Genomic DNA, 21,719 nt, shown 5'->3' with positions numbered 1-21,719 from the left:
TGTGGCACATAGATAGTTAACACACATCTATGAGAAAAGTCACAGCCATTCTAGTGATCTCAATACGTTGTTCTGTCTGGCATTTGTTCGAGAAAAGTCACGAATATTGTACTATTTTCTTGTACAGAGAACCTTCGATTCATTGCGTTATAAATACGGACTATTCGCTGAATAGGAAGCTAGTTCATATTCAGAAGCAGAAATATTAAGACTGAAGAATGAATAAGTAAAATGTCCTAGTTGTAGCAAGTGCAAGTGTGAAGATTAGTCAAGAGTGAAAGTGATCAGTTGATTGTGAAGTATTAATAATAGTAATTCGTAATAATTTCTCAGTAAAAATATTGTTGCGAGACTTGTAACAATATTTTTTACTAATAATGTAACAGTAATTTCCTATACCTAACTTGTAATACGAGTTAGATCTGGGAAATTACCGATGCATATATCTCCAGTAATAGTGGCTTTCGAGAAGATTCCTAAAAATGCGTGTTAGTATATAGGCCCTCTATCGAATGCACTAGAAAGGAATGGAATCAACAATAAAAGTTCCACACACACATAAATTGCCGGATGATATCATCATTGGAAACTCAGCCTTATATGTCATAAGGCACATATTGGTTAGTCGATTTAACAGTAGTTATTTGTTCACACTCCATAAAAGTCTGGAAGCAAACATTTTAGCAGTGAATGTCCCCGAAACAACTGAGCCACATATATAAGGGAAGCAGAGTTGCTGCCAGGTAGTCAGTTTGAAAGCTACAGTTGTCGCAATAACTTTGAAGTGATAAAAAGTGAACAACTGTGATTATTGGCTATTACCATGGACTTCAGTGAGTGTTGTGCCTACTGATATTAGAAATACACGGAGTGTGACTGTGTGTTTTAGTGTTCAGTGTACTAGTGTTGCATTTTTCAGTGTGAATAAAGTGTTTATTCGAGAATGATTGGCATCTAATTTACCTCTGTCACAACAATATAATAAAATGGATCTCTGGACACCATTCAGCCGCAAAAACACTACCAGATGTACAGGCAGAGCCCAGCACTTCGTCGAAGCTTCCACAAAAAGTTCATTGACTGATACTTTTAATCCCATGGATATTGGCAGTTATTTGGATATATTAGAGTCAGGAATTATTAGTGATGCTATAATACAGAAGCTTCTCACAGCTTCAAGAAAAGCTTAAAAAAGTTACATCTTTTCTACTTCCAAGTACAACAAGAAAGGATGTGTTGAATGCCGACAAGTGCACAATAATCACTTTGAACAGTGTCCATGGCAGGTGTTCTCACAAGTAAAAAAGGGACTTCTTTGCATTAACTATTCAATTTTTATGAATAATGAAATGGTTGGAGGAAAGAAATCCATCATAGCCAACAAACTTGTGACTGAACCACTAACAAAATTTGCCAAACTTACTAGTAAAGACGGTGACCTTGAGACCCACACTCAGCTCAAGTACCAAGTTGAAGCATCAAAAGATGCAAAATTATTTTGAGTGACACAAGACAACATGAACTTGAGGTCATAAATCAATTGTCAACACAGAGAATGGAAAGCATTAGTGAAAACAGAGACTGTCTTGTACCTATAATAAAAACAATCAAATTTCACGGAAAGCAAAATATTCCTATGTGGGAGCATACAGATGGTGGAAGTCTATTAGAAAACAAAAACAATCATGAAAGTATAGTGAGTAATGAGGGAAACTCTAAAGCTCTTCTAAGGTTTAGAATTGATGCTTGAGACTTACAACTAAAACATCACCTTGAGACCCCTAAAGCAAACACCACTTACATAAGTAAAACAACTTGTAACAAACTTATTTCATGCTGTGAAACAGTGATATTATCAAGAATAGTGGAGGAAATCAAAGATTCTTGTTATTAAAGCATAATCCTCGATGAGGCTACGGACATTGGGCACATTGCCCAACTGAGTTTAGCTGCAAGATATGTTGATGCTGTTGGCAAATTACACGAAAGATTTTTGGGTTTTGTTGGCATCCATAAAGACAATGATGTAGATGTAGATGTAGATTGTAGTGGAAACATTAATGATGAACCTCAACAGAGTCAATAACAAGAGCGTACTGTTACTGGTGAAGTATTAGGTACTAAGATTCTAAGGAGAACGGAAAGCCTTTCTTTGTTTCTGGAGAACTGTTTGGGTATAGGCTGTGATGGTTGCTCAGTTAATATGTCAGAATTGAAAGGAGCTGTGGCTACAATAAAAAAGAAAGCTATCAACGCGCAAGTAGCACTGTGTCGAAGTCATCGGCTCAGTCTCGCTGTCTCTTGCAGTTGTAAAGTGACAAGTTTGAGAAACTCACTTGGTATTATTGAAGAAGCAGTATCGTTCTTTATAGCATCTAGAAAGTGGTTCGCAACGTTGAAGAGTCACCTAAAACACTCGCTGCAGTCACATTGTCAAATGAGATGGGTTGAGCGACATGATGTTGTTATTCAATTCGCAACTGATCTCATATCAGTTTGCAAAGTTCTTAAAGAAATACAATGTTGGAAGGATAGAACTGACAACTACCAAAGCCAATATTCTCCTCCGAGCTCTCTCTAATTGTGAGTTTATTATCACTGTTTACACTGGGTGCATATACATTCAGCAAAATCTTACAAGACCCTAGCTTGGATGTCGTGATGGCAAAATCGAAATTAGATTCAACCCTCAAGGTGTTAAATGGCATGAGAGCTAATGCTGATATCCACTTTGCTCATATTATTGAAGAGGCAAAGGCAGTTTTGGAGAGTTAGATGTGGCAGTGAGTGTTCCTCATCTTAGAGGCAGACAAAGGCACAGGGAAAACTGCTATCATAGTGATGACACTATGACATATTGAAAAAGAACTGTTTTTATTCCATACTGGACCATGTTACGACTGACATGAGAGAACATTTTGCCGAAGAAAATATTTATCATTTAAAATTCCACATACTTTTGCCCTCACAACTACTGAAACATGGTGGTAATGATGATCAGGCACACAAATTAAATCAGTGCTTAACTGAGCTACAGTTCTTTGAAGAACTCGTTGTGATTAAAAAGAGACTATAGGGAGAGATTCTTCAATATATGCAAACAAACATAAACGCCCTTAATGTTCATGATTCTGTTATGCAAGCATTGTCTGTGTGTCCTAGATCTGACTGTCCTACTTTGCACACAATGTACAAAATATTTGCTTGTCTACCTGCATATGTTGCTGCAGTAGGAAGAAGTTTTTAACATTGCGGCATACAAAGGCATGGCTGAGGTCGACAATAAAGGAGGATCGTCTTAATGGCTTACGTCTGTTGAACACTCATCCTGACATTGATTGTCGTATTGACAATGTAATTAACCGATTTGCCAGGAAGAAAAGGCACCTAGAATTCATCATTTAAGGAAGAGAACCTTAATTGTAACTTTTTTATATCATAGGATGGCATTGACATGTATATGTGCATAATCAGTTTAAATAAAACTTTCTTTAACTTTGCATGTGACTTGATTATTTTTTATTGCAGTAAAAGTAAAGGTAGCTCAACATATCTTTAGTTTCCTCTCCTTGAGGTTTTTCTGCATCTGCCACTGGCATGATGAGTCAAAGGCATTTCTGTCAATTCAGTTAGTCCCATTTCTGGTCACCACTACTGTTAGCTACCAAACAACTGAGTGTTTAAGGCCTCCGTATTGTCAACAAAGGAAGTTATTTTAAACTCAGTTACATATAATATTTCAGTGACTGTTAACTCCTCATGTTGCTTATGCTGTAGTAGATGTCAGTGGATTGAACACGGCGTTGTCTACCAGTTAATGTTGGCAGTGTCTAGGAAGGGGTCAATGCCTCCAACTTCTGTCAGTCCAGCTACTCCCATTATGGACCTTACTGAGTCTACTTGGAGTCATTGCTTAGTATAAACAACAGCTAACATTGCAATATGAAAAGTTTGTGCTGATTAGGGGTATATGAATATACAATCAGGAAACATTAGTCTAATAAGGTGCTTAATTTGTATACTATGTGTAGTGTTAAAGTCACTGTTATTAATTAATAAGTATATGACAGTTGATAACTAGACACCAAATAGTAAAAGTGTTGAATGGCAGACAGGTTTGTGAGTGGAATAATGATATGCTTTGCTGTCAGGGCAGCACATTTCACATTGCACATGCTGCTCATGAACCTTATAGTGAATAAGAATTACATTAAATTTATTGCTACCATAAGCGTTATATTTGAATCAGGGTAAGAATTTCACCACCTTCTCTGTGGCGATGTTAAGTTTTTGGCGTGGTCCTTGGCTTTTGATTTATTTACATCTTATTCAGTGAGACCGTCAACATTAGCATTATTTACTGTTGTCCATATTACACATAATGAGAATTTATGATTTACAGACCATTATTGCAGTCTCTTATCTAACAGTTCAGCTACATTTATTATATTGTGATTTATTTTGCATTAAATATGTTTTTCAGTCCTTGGAACCAACATACAGTACATAACTCAAATTTCATTACTTTAATAGAAACTGTTTTTCAGTAGCTGTCCTCAAGATTTGACCTGTGGACATGTTGTTCTTTAAGACCACTTAAGGTGCCTAGAAGTTATTAACTTTTAAAGGTAACAGCTACATTCATAACTTTCATTGTCACTATCTAAAGTACTATTACATCCATAGATAGGGTGTTTAGATATAGTTTCTCACCTCATTTATGTCTTTCATGTGGTGCTGTTGTCTAGTCAGCCTATTTATTGCTATGGATTTCACTTATGTGGTGGCCTTGAAAAAAATTGCATCTCTGAGTTTGTACCATGGTGGCACCCTAACATCATGCACGGGTTAGCAGCAGCTACTTGTTTGGTGAAAACCACTCACAGTAACCCCATTAGCCTTCTTGTAGCTCTTACAACAGTCAGCTTACTTCATGGCACTAATATTCCACCAACATCACAGTTAATCTACCGTGTGCTAGTCTGAAAATGTTTTTGTGTGTGTTGTCTACTTCAGAAGGAGGCCTTTAAGCCGAAAGCTTGCATTTTTAGCAGTCTTTTTACTGTTCCTGCTGCAACTCATCATCTCCTCAATGTTGTGGGGAGCAGTTTATCCTTTTCAGAATATTACAATTATAGTCTCTGTGATATATCAGTATTAGGAAGACCTAGGCATCCTGCCATCATTGCACATAACAAATACTCCAACTACATAATGTGAACACCAGTAAAATGTAATAGTAAACAAGTTTTATGAAATCATTAACATCCAGTGACTTTCAGTTTTGATGTCTGTAAATGGGAATTTACTGTGTAGTGCAAGATGAGATGAAAAAAATGTACTTGTTTGAACATTGCTATGGAAGAAAGCTCTTGACAAGCCAAACATAAGGGAAGGAGGTAACTTGTGATAGAACTAAACAAAAATAAAAAAAAAGAAATAATAGATGTGACAGAAATAGTATCTGAAGATCAAAACAAAAATAATAATGCCTGTCTGAAAGGTGGTAGTGGAAAATGAGGATAAGAAGTGACAGAAGGTAGAGTGAAGAAAAATGGGGGGGGGGGGGGGGGGGGAGGGACAAAGAAGCAGTAGAATTGATAAAAACAAACACAAAAAGAGGTAAGCAGTAAAACAAGTGTATGCCATTAATTGAGGTACTTTTGGAATGGACCTATGTTCAGCACATGCTGTGCAGCAAGTTTTGCCAACAAAATTCCTCATTCCCTGAAGTGCATAGACTGGGAAGGAATATGCAAATAATCAATACCATGAAGCAGCTGCAAAGGAGCCCCTGCTATTATGATGCAGAGCTTTCAGTAATTTTTTGCATGTCTTATAATTAGTTTTGCACCTGTAATAATGTCAGTCCAGAAAGCTGAATATGCAATTAAGTCATTGTGGATACTACTGAGTGGTCTTCTTCTTCTTCTTTTTAAAAAAGAAATCTATATCTTTCCCTTGTTCTCTGCCTTAGAAGTCTGCACAAAATAACTCCATTTTACAGCACCTAGAGACTCATTTTGACATTACATTGGGCTGGAGTATTTCATTTAAACATTCATTTTACTGCTATTTCTGGAATATGATCTGTCTTACTTAGGTCATCAACTTCAACAAGTGTTGAATAAAATTTAGATGGAAACATGTTGTGTGTGTTTCAGGAACTGCATTTCCAAGTGTCAACCGTGCTATTGAAAAGTATGTGAATAAAACAGGACAGTTCCCTGATTATCAAGATGTTTTGAAACTTTTCAAGTCTGCATATGAGGAGGAGAAAATGAATATTTCTCCTGAGAGACTAAGAAACCAAGGTCAGTAACAAATATTATTCACAATAAATTGACGATAATTACTATTTATTACTTAGTCATTTGTGCCAAGTTGAAGCTGTATTCTGTACCATGACTTGTGCTCAGACACTTTTGTTTGGCAGATATACATAGTACTAAAATAACATGAAGTGCAAAACATTCTTTAATTCTTTGTCGAGTCAAAGGTGAATGCTAGTGTAGGTTCGGATGAAAGTCTTAACTAATCACAATCATAACTTCCCACTTACTTGTTATCTGAAAGAAATTCTGATAAAAGAAATCTGGAATATTGCTGTTAATGTTTGTGAAAGACATGCTCCATCTGGACAACACTACATTGAGGATTTGTACCAAATGAATTATTTCATACCTACTACTCAAAGGTTACAAGTACCAGATTACATTAGCTTTGTATGTAGGACTTATAAATGTGCAGAAGAACAAATAAATGGAAATTCTACCAAATGACAAGGCCAGTGTTACAGTCTTAACGTCACTTGTGGACTGCAACAAGACGATTTTAGGCTTGTTGAATAGAAATGCCCTCAGGATGGTGATCATCATCATCACCAATAAAATCAGGATAATGATGGTATTGATCAAGATGATTAGTTCATGCAATATGCCAGGCTCAGAACTTGCAGGCCTGTCACCTCAACTATATGAGCTGTCTAAGTTACACAAGGAAGGTATTCCCTAAAAGCAAAAGTTAGTTATATTGGCATGCTGACATACTAGTTGACAAAATATTGTAAGCAAATTCACAGTTGATTCTGGATGTAGGACATCACAGGAAGATTTGATGCAGTTTCCCTCTGCTATAGCAAGAAAAAACATGATTTATGGAACATAGTACGTTATAGAGCAACATGTAACATACAGTGAAGTACAGGTTGTGTGTAGCACTGAATGCAATGACTGGCTTTAGCCACCAGAGACTGTGGTCATGTGTGTGTGAGTTGCAATTGTGTGTGTGTGTGTGTGTGTGTGTGTGTGTGTGTGTGTGTGTGTGTGTGTTTTGTCTATTTTTGACAAAGGCCTTGTTAGCTGAAAGCTTATTTTGTGACAGTCTTTTTATTGTGCCTATCTGCATCTCAGCATCTCCACTATAGGGTGAGTAGCAACTATCTTTTTCATAATATTGTTACATTCCTGACAGGACAACAGTAATGCAGGGTACAAAATAGGCTGAGCACTTATTTGCAATTGCTTAAATAATACTGTTTCTTTGGCGGCTCGCCAGAGCGTGTGAGGGGCCAACTCAGTTGGCTTATATAAGCAGGCCTGTGAACTGTATGGGTGGATGAGTGATGTCTGTCATGGGTGAAGGTACAACACCCTCTTTATGAGATTCTACCTTTCTGAATTCTTATCTGTCATTACTGTGAAGGTTGACAGAAGTAGTACTTCTCTCTTCAGGCAGGCATTTGTGTTAATCCATTTCCTGTTTGACAGAAAATATTATGAACAAATCAATGAGGTGGTGATGGGTAGCTCATTTATTATCTTCTGTGGTGAACCAAACTAATAACAAGACTTCAAGGTTTCTTCAAACATCTTTATACTAAATTCGTGATGGAACTTGGAGAATAGGTCCAGCTAGACTTGCAAGTTTAAACAGGCCAGACACGTCCCAAGGAAACACTGTAACTAAAAAATTATAAGCACACTGACCTCTGTCTTCCTATATTGCACCGTCAGCATTCATCACAAAAAACTGTCATGTTGATGAACCTTATTCATACAGCTCACCCACTAAAACACAAGGAAAAAGCACAAAACAATTACGATACCTACAAATAGATATCCAAAGAAAAGCTCTTACTACCTCATGATCAGTGGGACACTAAACCCGATTTAGTCCTCTCGAAAGAAATGAGTACTCAGGTCAATAAATTGAGCAGGTGATGCATCCAAAATTGGAAACACCTTCTGAAAAGATTGAGATGAGCCATATGGAGAACAAATTAGTAAGATGCTGCAAAGACATGGTGGCCAGTGGATTTCATTCAGTCAACAGAGTTAAAAGATTTGCTTTGAATCAGTTGTGGTTTGATGATGGCTCCATATTCAGATGGTGTTTACCTGTGGCAGGTGTTGTTATTGACAGGTATGCCCACAAGTAGTGGAAGTTTCACTTACTGAAGTGTGTATTTTCTGGAAGACAGTAAATGTAAATAAAGCAGAGGAAATGTGTAAAGTTTCCAGTGTAATTTGTTGCTGCCAGTGTGGAGGGATAGTCACTCTCCCTTTGGTGGAAAGTGCAAATCAGTTCACACATTGTGTCAGCAAGCTGCACATCAGTGAGTAGTGGCATGTGGGCAACAGGACTGCATCAGGCACTTGCTGTCAGATACACTGTCACCGCAGCCAGACACAGTTGGTTCAAGTTGAGCCACCCCGGCAAGCACCGCACTTCTTTTGATGACTCAGTGATCAGTGATGTAGGTAAGGCAGTGGCACAGCTCAGCGTAGAGAAGCCATACACTGCAGTGGATTTACCATAAAATGGGGAAACGGATGTAACGAGGATTGCTACCCTTAAAGTATTGGCACCAGTCACTTGACTAATTCAAATGATAATGCCTAGGAGAAAGCTGCAACAATTAGAAAAGTAATGAGTATACAAAAGCAGTGTGAGGATTTGATGGATTTGATTGAAAATGAATTTTCTTCACAGAAAATGACACAGGCTATTTATATGAATTAAAGTAGAATTAAAGGAGAAAAGATCACATTGGACAATAGAACAAGTGTTATTGACTGGATAGCTGGAACAACTACAAAAGTTAATGACAGATATAGAGAAATTGACAAAAACCAGAGAAAACATATCCAAATGCATTACTAACAATGCCACCTAGTGGAGAGACAGCCAAAACATCTCCTGTTAACATTGCAGCAGCACAAACTGTGCTATGGAATCGTGGGACTGATGACCTCGCCGTTTAGTCCCATAACCCCCTCCCCCCTCGATTAATCAATTGATCAATCAATCAATCAATCAGTCAGTCAGTCACAAACTATGCACCAAAATACTTTGTTCATAAAGTTGAGAACAAATGAAGAGGTACAGATAGTGCAACAAAAACTAATGAGCTTATTAAACCCTGCCAAAGAGAAAATGTGTATAAAGAGGATCAAGCAAACTTAACAATGTAGTCATCCTGGAAACAGCAAAACAAAGTGGCATGGAAAGAATAATGAACAACAGAAAGGTACAAAAGATGCTGATATGTGAACAGCCTAAGAAAAAAGAGACCTTTAATGATACAGTATGGCACTCCAGAGAACACACATGCAAAGACACTAAAAGTCTCAATATAAGGGGCATTAAACACTTTTTTTTCTCATGCAACTTCGGTTGAAAAAATGTGGAAATTGTTGTGGGACAGTGTGGAATATTCATGCTTCAGCCTCTGTAGTTCCATAAAATTCTGCTAGATTGTGGCACTGTACATAGCTTTCAAAATGGCATCTGTAACAGACCTGTGTTCCAAGCAGAGATTTGTCATTAAGTTTCTTTTGGCAGAAAACTAGAGCATTACATATATTTATGGGTGCTTGCAGAATGTCCATGGAGACCTGGCAGTGAACAGTAAATCATTGGGTGAGTTATCTGTCTTCATCACATCAAGGTTGAGCAAACCTGTACAATGTCCCACTTGCCAGCCAACACATGCAGCTGTGATTCTTACAATCTTGGAACATATAGTCACTCTCTTTCTTGGTGATCAATGGATTACAAACAAACACCTCGTTGTACAACTGGACATCTATGTTGGTAATGCTGCACACTCATCCATGAGTTGGGATAATCAAAGGTGTGAGCCTGCCGAGTTCCTCGCCATCTAACAGAAGACCATAAAGAGCAGTGAAGGACCATCTTTGCAGAATTGCTTGTGTGTTATGAGGCTGACCATGACAATTTTTTGTTGAACATCGTCACAGGCAATGAAACTAGATTCATCACTTTGAACCAGAAACATAACAACTGTCCATGCACTGGTTCCACACTACCTCTCCTCAGAAGAAAAAGTTTAAAGTTGCACCCCGAGCCAGTAAAGGCGTGGCAATGGTCTTCTGGTACCCCAAAGGGGTTGTTCTGTTTGATGTCGACTCTCATGGTTCAACGATCGATGTGGAAGTGTATTGTGCTACCCTGAGGAAACTGAAGAAATGACTTCAGTGGCCAGTTGCGGTAGTAGAGTGGTTCCGGGCGCTTCAGTCCGGAACCGTGCGACTGCTACGGTTGCAGGTTTGAATCCTGCCTCGGGCGTGGATGTGTGTGATGTCCTTAGGTTAGTTAGGTTTAAGTAGTTTTAAGTTCTAGGGGACTGATGACCTCAGATGTTAAGTCCCATAGTGCTCAGAACCATTTGGCTTCAGTGTGTTCATTGTCACAAAAGTGTAAATGAATTTCTCCTCCTCCATGACAACACACGGCTTCACACAAGCCTGTACACACAAGAGAAACTTACTATAGTTCATCGGACTGTTCTTCCTCATCCATACTACAGCCCGGATCTCGCACTTTCCGACTTCATCTGTTTGGCACTCCACAAGAAGCAATATAGGGATGATGGGGAGGTTATTGATGCAGCAAGACATTGGCTCTGATGTCAACCAGTATAGTGGTACTATTCAGGTACACAGGCCCTCCAAGTAAGTTAGGGTAAGGCTGTCACATTGGACAGAAATTATGTTGAAGTATAGAATTTTGTAGCCTAAAGAATGGGGAATAATATGGTATTGGAATCATAAGAAAACCAACAAGCACTTGGAAAAAGTGTGTTGTGTTAAATATTGAATGCCTCTCATAAATGCAATATTTTGAGGGGGAACTGGCCAAGTAAAGCTTTGAAAGCGGCTTTACAGTATGATACAGGACCGGACCGATGGGAATAAAAGTGTTTGATCAAGTTATTGAAATGAGCCCTGAGGATAGAACAACTCTCATGAAATGACAAAAAGTATATGTTGGAGTCCGTTCCATTTCAGTGAACGACTGTATAGTACTGAGATGGTGTGCCCAATGCCATGATCTTGGTCATCTGGCAAAATGCTCTCATAAACAATTAGTAATTTGTGGACCAGGAAATACTGCTGTAAAATCAAACAAGGGCGCAATATGTGTGTGTTACAAGTATAGGGGTAAAAAGTGCATGGGAAACCAGGATGAATGTTACATGTACCAAACCCTCCTGACAATGCAGATTTTAAGAATGGACTATGGACTGGTCTCTCAGAAAACTAGAAAACAGTGAGGACTCTAATGATACCACTGCAGGCTGTCTATGTAAGAAACAAAGAAACATAAATCACTATCAAACACCATAGAAAAGAGCATCTGACAGACTGAAGTAGAGTTCATTCACTCAAAAAAAGCATGAAATAAGTTTTTGGCAAAAATTCAGAGCAGTGTGGTATAACAGAGAACCAGGATCAAAGGCAGAAGTAGAACTGACGTATGAAACAGGCGAGCAGAAACTGGGAATTGGGCAGCTGTGTGTAGAACCCGAGGAAAATATAGTGCGGCCTACAGAAACAAAAGAAAATTTTTGAGTGTAGGTTATGAATCTGCAACAAAAACAGTACGAGTCTCAGAGACATTTCGTACGTGGAACAAACATGTTCTACAGAGAGGTAAACAACAGAACAGAGACCGGGACAGGCCTGTGACAGATTTATGAAAGTGTAGAGAAAGTGATGTAACTCACTAGACTGTGAACCAGTGACACTTATTATAGCATTAATACATCTAGTAAGGAATATGCACCCAGAAATAGAATATTTTACTTTTCCTGTACCTGATTTCATATATAGCATCCATCTCTAGGTGAACAGTCTGCCAGCAGAATTGGAAAAACTAGAGAAGTTATTGAAACAGGTTCCTGCCAGAAGAAATAAATAATTCTCCTTAGATACATTATGTAAGTGCTTTGTGATGACACATGGTCTTGTAGCATGGGATTACATATGAGAATGGCCAGATTGTTAAATATATGCCCATCACCCATAATGGAAATAAAAATAGGAGAGCTTAATGCCTTGAGAAATGCCAGTGTATTGCATGAGACTAGAAGAGTGGCAGAAGAGTTGGAGTTAGTTGTATTGTGCCCCTATACTAAAGCCGGAAAGGTCCCCAATATGCCAGTAACTACCCAGATAGTCACCCAAGGGCAATTTCCTATGGTAGCAACAATAGAATTTAACAAGGCCATCATACTGACAAATATATTATACTGTTGTTCAGAACATACTCTGTGTGGAAGTGTTAACGGGAAAGGAGAATTGCATCCTGTGTTTAGTGTATTTCCAATTTAGTGACTAGATCAGTGAGTATCTGCTAAAGTTAATGAATATTTCACTTAGGATGAATGAAGCCATTTCTGTATGCCATTAGTGCACACACAAAGTCGGTATTGTGGCATAGCTGCCTGGCTGATGGTCATGGAAGACAACTAGAAGAAACCATCATAGAACTCAACCTACAGGCATTGAATATGACTGACAGTCTGGCAGTGTATGATGGGAGGGTTAGAGCAACACCAAACATAGTTGTTACTCTACCAAATATGGCAGCAACACATTGAGTGAAAGGCTGGATGGTTGAGAGTGGAATGGCATCAAGTGATCACAGTATCACAAACTATATGATCACTGGAAGGGAAATTCGAGATACTGCAGAAAACATGCGCATGAAGCTCAGATACATCATCAAGGAAGCTAACTGGGAAGAGAATCAAAAACTCTCCAACCCAACAGTACCACTACTACCTGTTCTTACAATGGCTACAGTAAGGCTTCTGTTGCCATGACTAAAAGTATTGTTATTAACAATACTAAAATTACAATTACAACGTACAATGTGCATGGCTATCAAGGAATCAAATGAAGAGTGGCACTGGAGTGGGTGTCGCAAAAAATAAATTGAAAAGAGTTGCCACTACATCAATCCTTGATGGCCCACGTGTATTTATAGGCTGTAATTTTAATTTTAATATTGTTAATAATGTTACTTTTAATCATGGTAATGGTTCTTTTACTGTAGCTGTGGTAAGAACAGATAGTGGTGCTAATTTATGGACAACAGAAATGGAACAATGGAAACAATTCATGGAGTCCAGTCCCTGGGAATCCATACAAAACAGTCTGTGAGAAAATACATTTACCAACAGTCTTGTCCAGGCTCAAAACAAATGATGGGGCAGTAACAGAAATTTCTGAATTGTCAGCTTCCTTGCTTGTGGAAACACTGTTTCCTGACAATGAAGAAGATGATGAGACAGAAGATCAGTGTAGATCAGTGGGATAAGGGTATCATGTAGAACAAAGTGGAAATTTTATCAAAATGTTAGTAGTTGTGGCAATCAAGCTACAGTAGCCCATTACAAACAGTATTGTAAGGTGCTTAAAAATGTTATTAGGAAGGCAAAAAGTATGTGGTGTACAAATAGAATAGCTGATTCACAGAATAAAATAAAACTAAATTGCCAGTTGTGAAGGAAGTGTTTGATCAGCAGCATAAGGGTGACGATATACAGTCAGTTTATAGTAAAAATATTTTTGTTCCTCATAAGTCAGATATATGTACAGTATTTAACAATCACTTTCTAAGCATTTCTGGTGAATTAAATAAAGTAGCAGATCTACATTTCAGCTAGAAACTAGCCATTCTCAATGCACTATCATTTTTGATCAATGCATGTAATGCCTGTTGGTTGGGCTCATCCACAGTTCATTGAGTATTCAATGAACTGTGGAAGAAGCCCGACCAACAGGCATTACACGCATTGATCAAAAATGATAGTGCATTGAGTGCATTGAGAATGGCTAGTTTCTAGCTGAAATCTAGATCTGCCAATAAAATTTCAAAAGGACGACTGATAGCTAAAATCTATTATTTACAAGTCAATAACAGTCGCTGCGTGCAACAGCCTCTGAATGGAGGGTAAACTGATGAATTTCTGACCTATTTCTATGCCATCAGTGTTTGCTAAAGTTATTGAAAAGGTTGTGTATGGACGGATAATTGATCATTTTATATCACATAATTTGCTATCATATGTACAGCTCGGCTTTAGAAGACATTTAACAATAGAAAGTGCTACATAGTCTTTTCTATGTGAGGTACTGGATGAATTAAACAAAAGGATTTGAACACTAGCCATATTTTTTGATTTAACTAAGGAATTTGATTGTGTTGATCACAAAATATTGCTCCAGATTTGGGACTGTTGTGGAATTTGGGAAGTAGCTCACAATTGGTTCACCTCTTACTTTAACAACAGACAGCAAAAGGTCATTATTCACAATGTTGAGAATGGCTGGTATGTGGGGTCTGAGTGGGGTATGGTAAATTTGGGGGGGGGGGGGGTATCCCAGGGATCAGTGTTGGGGCCACCCCTGTTTCTTATTTACATAAATGATATGCCTCTTGTGTTGCGGGTAATTCTAAAGTATTTCTGTGTGCTCATGACACTAGCTTGGTAGTAAAGGATGTTTTGTGCAACATTGGGTCTGTTTCAAATAGTGCAGTTCATGACATAAGTTCGTGGCTTGTAGTAGAAAATAACTAACACTAAATCACAATAAGACTCAGTTTTTACAGTTTCTAACACACAATTCAACAAAACCTGACAGTTTAAGTTCACAGAATGGGCATATCCTCTTGAGGAGCACCAAGGGGGCCACCAAGCTTAGCATCCTTATCCACCAGATAAGGATGCACAAAGGTTTGTAATTTAATCCAGGACATTGCTCCAAAGACTAATGATCAGAGACTTAATGCCACCACCCCTTCTGTCTCCTCTGCTGAAAGGCAATGGAAAAATTGTCAACAGGATGCAGTATACCCAGATAGTCACCCATCCAAGTTCTGGTCATGCTCAACAGCAGTTATCTTCGGTGATCTGACGGGAACCAATTTATCCACCTCAGCATAGCCACTGATGAGATTCCGGTACAAGCAATACATAACATGCAGCACTTGATAAACTAAGGTATTGCTCCAGAATACTTCATCAATAGTGTTTAGACAACTGGTCTTTAGCAGTTAGTCACCAATTTTGATTGTTATATGAATGTTCCCTTTCTTATGACCCAGTATGGAGTGGTTAATGTAATTATAGTTGCAGACAGTAATACTTGGCAAGTCCATAGCATTATGTAAGCTGCATTTGCCTACCTTGTGGTCACATGAGACTGCTCAGTTTGCATTGGCAGGGTTCAGGCTTGGCGAACTTTGGTTCCAGAGTTGAGATTGGAGAGCCCACCTGTCTTGTGTAAACATAGGGTATATTCAAACTTTACTCAACATTGTAGAACACAGTGCAATGAGGTACAAAAATCATAAATACCTTCTAATATGTCAGACCTCCTTTTGCATGACATAGTGCAGCAGTTCAACATGGTGCGGACACAATAAGTCGTTGGAAGTCCCCTGAAGAAATATTGACCCATCCATAAATGTGAAAGTGTTGTGGGAACAGAATCTTGTGCATGAACTGAGCTATTGATTATGTCCCATAAATGTTCGATGAGATTCATCATATTGGGCAATCTGGAGGCCAAACAATTGTGGTCAGGTGACATGGTACATTGTCATCCATAAAAATTCCATCATTGTTTGCAAACATGAAGTCCATGAATGACTGCAGATGGTCTCCAGGTAGACAAATATAACCATGACAATCAGTTCAGTTAGACCAGAGGCCCCATTGCATTTCATGCAAATGCAGCCCACATGATTAGGTAGCCATCATCAGTTTGCACAGTGCCTTGTTAACAATGTGGATCTATGGCTTCATGGGCTCTGCGCCACACTCAAATCCTACCTGAGACTCTTAAAAACTGAAATGAGGACTCATCTGACTAGGCCATGGTTTTCCAGTCATCTAGGACCCAGCTGACATGGTCATGAGCCCAGAAGAGGCACTCCAGCTAATGTTGTGCTGCTAGCACAGGCACTCACGATTGTTGTCTGCTGTCATAACCCATTAACACTGAATTTTGATAAATTCTCGTAATAGATATATTCATTGTACATCCAACCTTGATTTCTGCAGTTATTTCATGCAGTGTTACTTGTCTGTTAGCACTGACAGCTTGTCAAACACCGTTGCCCCTGGTTGTTAAGTGAAGGCCGTCAGCCACAGCTTGTCCACGGGAAGAGCTAATGCCTGAAATTTGGTATATTCTGATGATTTCAGAAATGGAGTATCTTGTATACCTAGCTCCAACTATCATTCTGCATTCAGAGTCTGTTAATTATTGTTGTGCGGCCATAATCATGTTGGAAACCTTTTCACATGAATCAACTGAGTGCAAACAACAGCACTACCAATGCACTGCCCCTTTATTCCTTGTGTAGGTGATTATATGATACTATCACCACCTGTATATGTACATGTTGTTCTTATGGTCTTCAGTCCTGAGACTGGTTTGATGCAGCTCTCCATGCTACTCTATCCTGTGCAAGCTTTTTCATCTCCCAGTACCCACTGCAACCTACATCCTTCTGAATCTGCTTAGTGTAGTCATCTCTTGGTCTCCCTCTACGATTTTTACCCTCCACGCAGCCCTCCAATACTAAATTGGTGATCCCTTGATGCCTCAGAACATGTCCTACCAACTGATCCCTTCTTCTGGTCAAGTTGTGCCACAAACTTCTCTTCTCCCCAATCATATTCAATACTTCCTCATTAGTTATGTGATCCACCCATCTAATATTCAGCATTCTTCTGTAGCACCACATTTCATAAGCTTCTATTCTCTTCTTGTCCAAACTATTTATCATCCATGTTTCACTTCCATACATGGCTACACTCCATACAAATACTTTCAGAAATGTCTTCCTGACACTTAAATCTATACTCGATGTTAACAAATTTCTCTTCTTCAGAAACGCTTTCCTTGGCATTGCCAGTCTACATTTTATATCCTCTCTACTTTGACCATCATCAGTTATTTTGCTCCCCAAATAGCAAAACTCCTTTACTACTTTGTGTCTCATTTCCTAATCTAATTCCCTCAGCATTACCCGACTTAATTCGACTACATTCCATTATCCTCATTTTGCTTTTGTTGATGTTCATCTTATATCCTCCTTTCAAGACACTATCCATTCCGTTCAACTGCTCTTCCAAGTCCTGTGCTGTCTCTGAAAGAATTACAATGTCATCGGCAAACCTTAGAGTTTTTATTTGTTCTCCATGGATTTTTATACCTACTCCAAATTTTTCTTTTGTTTCCTTTACTGCTTGCTCAATATACAGATTAATAACATCGGGGAGAGGCTACAACCCTGTCTCACTCCCTTCCCAACCACTGCTTCCCTTTCATGTCCCTCGACTCTTATAACTGCCATCTGGTTTCTGTACAAATTGTAAATAGCCTTTCGCTCCCTGTAATTTACCCCTGCCACCTTCAGAATTTGAAAGAGAGTATTCCAGTCAACATTGTCAAAAGCTTTCTCTACGTCTACAAATGCTAGAAACATAGGTTTGCCGTTCCTTAATCTAGCTTCTAAGATAAGTCATAGTGTCAGTATTGCCTCACGTGTTCCAACATTTCTACGGAATCCAAACTGATCTTCCCCGAGGTTGGCTTTTACTAGTTTTGCCATTCGTCTGTAAAGAATTTGTGTTAGTATTTTGCAGCTGTGACTTATTATACTGACAGTTCAGTAATTTTCACATCTGTCCACACCTGTTTTCTTTGGGATTGGAATTATTACATTCTTCTTGAAGTCTGAGGGTATTTCGCCTGTCTCATACATCTTTCTCACCAGATGGTAGAGTTCTGTCAGGACTGGCTCTCCCAAGGCTGTCAGTAGTTACAATGGAATGTTGTGTACTCCGGGGGCCTTGTTTCGACTCAGGTCTTTCAGTGCTCTGTCAAACTCTTCACGCAGTATTGTATCTCCCATTTCATCTTCATCTACATCCTTTTCCATTTCCATAATATTGTCCTCAAGTACGTCGCCCTTGTGTAGACCCTCTATATACTCCTTCCACCTTTCTGCTTTCCCTTCTTTGCTTAGAACTGGGTTTCCATCTGAGCTCTTGATATTCATACAAGTGGTTCTCTTATCTCCAAAGGTCACTTCAATTTTCCTGTAGGCAGTATCTATCTTACCCCTAGTGAGAATAGCTTCTACGTCCTTACATTTGTCCTCTAGCCATCCTTGCTTAGCCATTTTGCACTTCCTGTCGATCACATTTTTGAGACGTCTGTATTCCTTTTTGCCTGCTTCATTTACTGCATTTTTATATTTTCTCCTTTCATCAATTAAATTCAATATTTCTTTAGCCCTCGTCTTTTTACCTCAAAGCTATCCATTCTACTTCTACTGTATTTCTTTCCCCCATTCCTGTCAATTGTTCCCTTATGCTCTCCTTGAAACTCTGTACAACCTCTGGTTCTGTTAGTTTATCCATGTCCCATCTCCTTAAATTCCCACCTTTTTGCAGTTTCTTCAGTTTTAATCTACAGGTCATAACCAACAGATTGTGGTCAGAGTCCACATCTGCCCCTGGAAATTTCTTACAATTTAAAACCTGGTTCCTAAACCTCTGTCTTACCATTATATAATCTATCTGAAACCTGTCAGTATCTCCAGGCTTCTTCCATGTATACAGCCTTCTTTTATGATTCTTGAACCAAGTGTTACCTACGATTAAGTTGTACTCTGCGCAAAATTCTACCAGGCGGCTTCATCTTTCATTTCTTATCCCCAATCCATATTCACCTACTATGTTTCCTTCTCTCCCTTTCCTACTCTCGAATTCCAGTCACCCATGACTATTAAATTTTCATCTCCCTTCACTATCTGTATAATTTCTTTTATTTCATCATACATTTCTTCAATTTCTTCGTCATCTGCAGAGCTAGTTGGCATATAAACTTGTACTACTGTAGTAGGTGTGGGCTTCGTATCTATCTTGGTCACAATAATGCGTTCACTATGCTGTTTGTAGTAGCTTACCCGCATTCCTATTTTCCTATTCATTATTAAACCTACTCTTGCATTCCCCCTATTTGATTTTGTGTTTATAACCCTGTAGTCACTAACCTACCTGCCCGATTAAGGGATCTGACATTCCACACTCCGATCCGTAGAACATCAGTTTTCTTTCTCCTGATAACGACATCCTCTTGAGTAGTCCCCGTCCGGAGATCCGAATGGGGGACTATTTTACCTCCGGAATATTTTATGCAAGAGGACGCCATCATCATTTAATCATACAGTAAAGCTGCATGCCCTCGGGAAAAATTACGGCCGTAGTTTCCCCTTGCTTTCAGCCGTTCGCAGTACCAGCACAGCAAGGCCGTTTTGGCTATTGTTACAAGGCCAGATCAGTCAATCATCCATACTGTTGCCCCTGCAACTACTGAAAACGCTGCTGCTCCTCTTCAGGAACCACACGTTTGTCTGGCCTCTCAACAGATACCCCTCCGTTGTGGTTGAACCTACGGTATGGCTATCTGTATCGCTGAGTCATGCAAGCCTCCCCACCAACGGCAAGGTCCATGCTTCATGGGGGGGGGGGGGGGGGGGAGGCTATGTATATATCACTAAATATATATCATGACTTTTGTCATTTCAGTGTGTATCGCAGGGAGAGGGGATTTGGCTTATGTACTTTGATGATTTACCACAATTTTAAGAATGAAAACTGGTAAATGTGCTTGAGAACAGTGGCAACTTATGCAAAATTTTACCAGTGAGCTATATCATCACAAAAATAAACAGACTGTTTGACTATTTTGTCATGATAGATGTGACTTAATATTGTTGTGATATTAGCTTTACCTAATGGATTAAGATAAAACACTTTGTTTATATGTTTATGATTTCTGCTGTGGTTTTTTAATTACTGCGTTATTGTGTCTTAGTTCTTGCTCTGCCTCAATACCCCATGCATCATTGTTACCTAAAACAAACATGGGAAGCTAAAAAGTGTGTCGCAAACATCATACCCGCAGATCCAACTCTATTCATACTACTAGTAGTTACAACATGCAGACAGCTGGACATGTACTGACCACAGAAATGTATCCACAGATCAGCCTGACCTTGTTTTCAACTATATTGAATGGGCCGACATTTAACGTTGTCCCTTCTGAAGAATTATTCTTTATATTTTGCAGGTACACATTTTCGAAAAGTACAAATGAGCAGTAATAGATTTTTCTCTGATCAAGATTCATGTTGGAAATATCAATCTCAGGCTACTTTTTGTATTTGGATATGTTGCACTTAGTTTCTGTTGTCAAGACAACCAGAGATGCTCGCGTGTATTTCTAAACAATCAAGCACGCAATATCATTAAGCATACCTCTGATTCGTGCAGTGTGACTGTCAAAGTATTTTACTTTCAGTAAACTTTAATAACCTTCAATAATTTTCAGATTAACTTTAATTATTCCCAGTGTCTTCAGTAAACTCACTTACAGTCATGAGAATAAATTAATCACGTCTTTAAGCAAAAAGAAAAAAAAAAAAGACAATCGCTGATTAGGATTTTGTTTCAGTTTTGATAACCAACGTCAGCATGCAAGCATCCAAAACAAAACGCCTTCAATAGCAGTGTTTTTTTTCTTTTTACAATAACTATCTTCTCCGTTGCTTTATAATTCTTCACAGTACACATAGGGTGGTACATGTTTCCATCGAATGACTTACTTCAGTGGAAGACAGGCATGAACAAAATTACAGTAGTAACCAGTTTTTTCATATTAACAATGTTATAATTTATTCTGTGTCGAATCTGCTGGCCCAATGAAGTCTCTCTCTGGTTCTTTGATGTGGCGATGCTGTCGGCTCGGTGTGTACAGCAACCAACTTCCAAAGCTGCCATTACTGTGCTGATTCCAGTCTGCTGGCATTATTTCAGCATTCTTAGACACATTGAACACAAGAATACAAAGAAAAACACTACACACAGTATGTCTTTCACATAATTTTAACTTATTACCTTTATGAATATTAACCATGAAGCTCGTTTACTACATATTACTTTCAATATTCACTCAAGAATATCAGCACATAGTACATCATCCACAGCAGGCAGTCCTTTCCAATGCTCCTCATTTATGGATGATTTTGCAGTCTTCTGCTCTTTCATATCACAAGACCAAGTGTCAGTTGCAACTTATGGTGAAGAGGTTGGAGGGGTGGACTGCAAAGATTGCTTTCATGTTTTATGCAGAGACCTGTTCATTTTAATCATTCTCGTTGTCTTTTTGCTGTACATGAATTGTGTATGTGGGACACAATTCTCCATTTTAAAATCTGTTTGTGGTTTCAAGGTTTCATTTTTTACTCCAAACTGTTATGGTTATCACACCTAAAGAACCTGAGGATAAGGGAGCCACAGCTCTTGGGAAGCAGACAGA

At 38.7% G+C, this 21,719-nt stretch overlaps 1 protein-coding gene across 4 annotated transcripts in view; it reads left to right on the top strand.

The window, feature by feature from the left end:
• Positions 1-21,719, top strand: part of LOC126278152 (death domain-associated protein 6-like) — a 154,443-nt gene that overhangs the window by 77,978 nt on the left and 54,746 nt on the right. For all 4 annotated transcript variants that reach the window (XR_007550658.1, XM_049978048.1, XM_049978049.1 and 1 more), the window contains exon 5: positions 6,165-6,314. Coding sequence is in view for 3 of the 4 variants with exons in the window: in XM_049978048.1 (XP_049834005.1) it covers positions 6,165-6,314 (150 nt within the window). In the remaining variant the exon portion in view is untranslated. The remainder of the gene's footprint in view (positions 1-6,164; positions 6,315-21,719) is intronic.

Source organism: Schistocerca gregaria, chromosome 6 (assembly GCF_023897955.1).
Source record: "Schistocerca gregaria isolate iqSchGreg1 chromosome 6, iqSchGreg1.2, whole genome shotgun sequence".
In the NCBI taxonomy this organism is placed as follows: Eukaryota; Metazoa; Arthropoda; class Insecta; order Orthoptera; family Acrididae; genus Schistocerca; species Schistocerca gregaria.
This window is presented reverse-complemented; position numbering and strand designations above follow the sequence as displayed.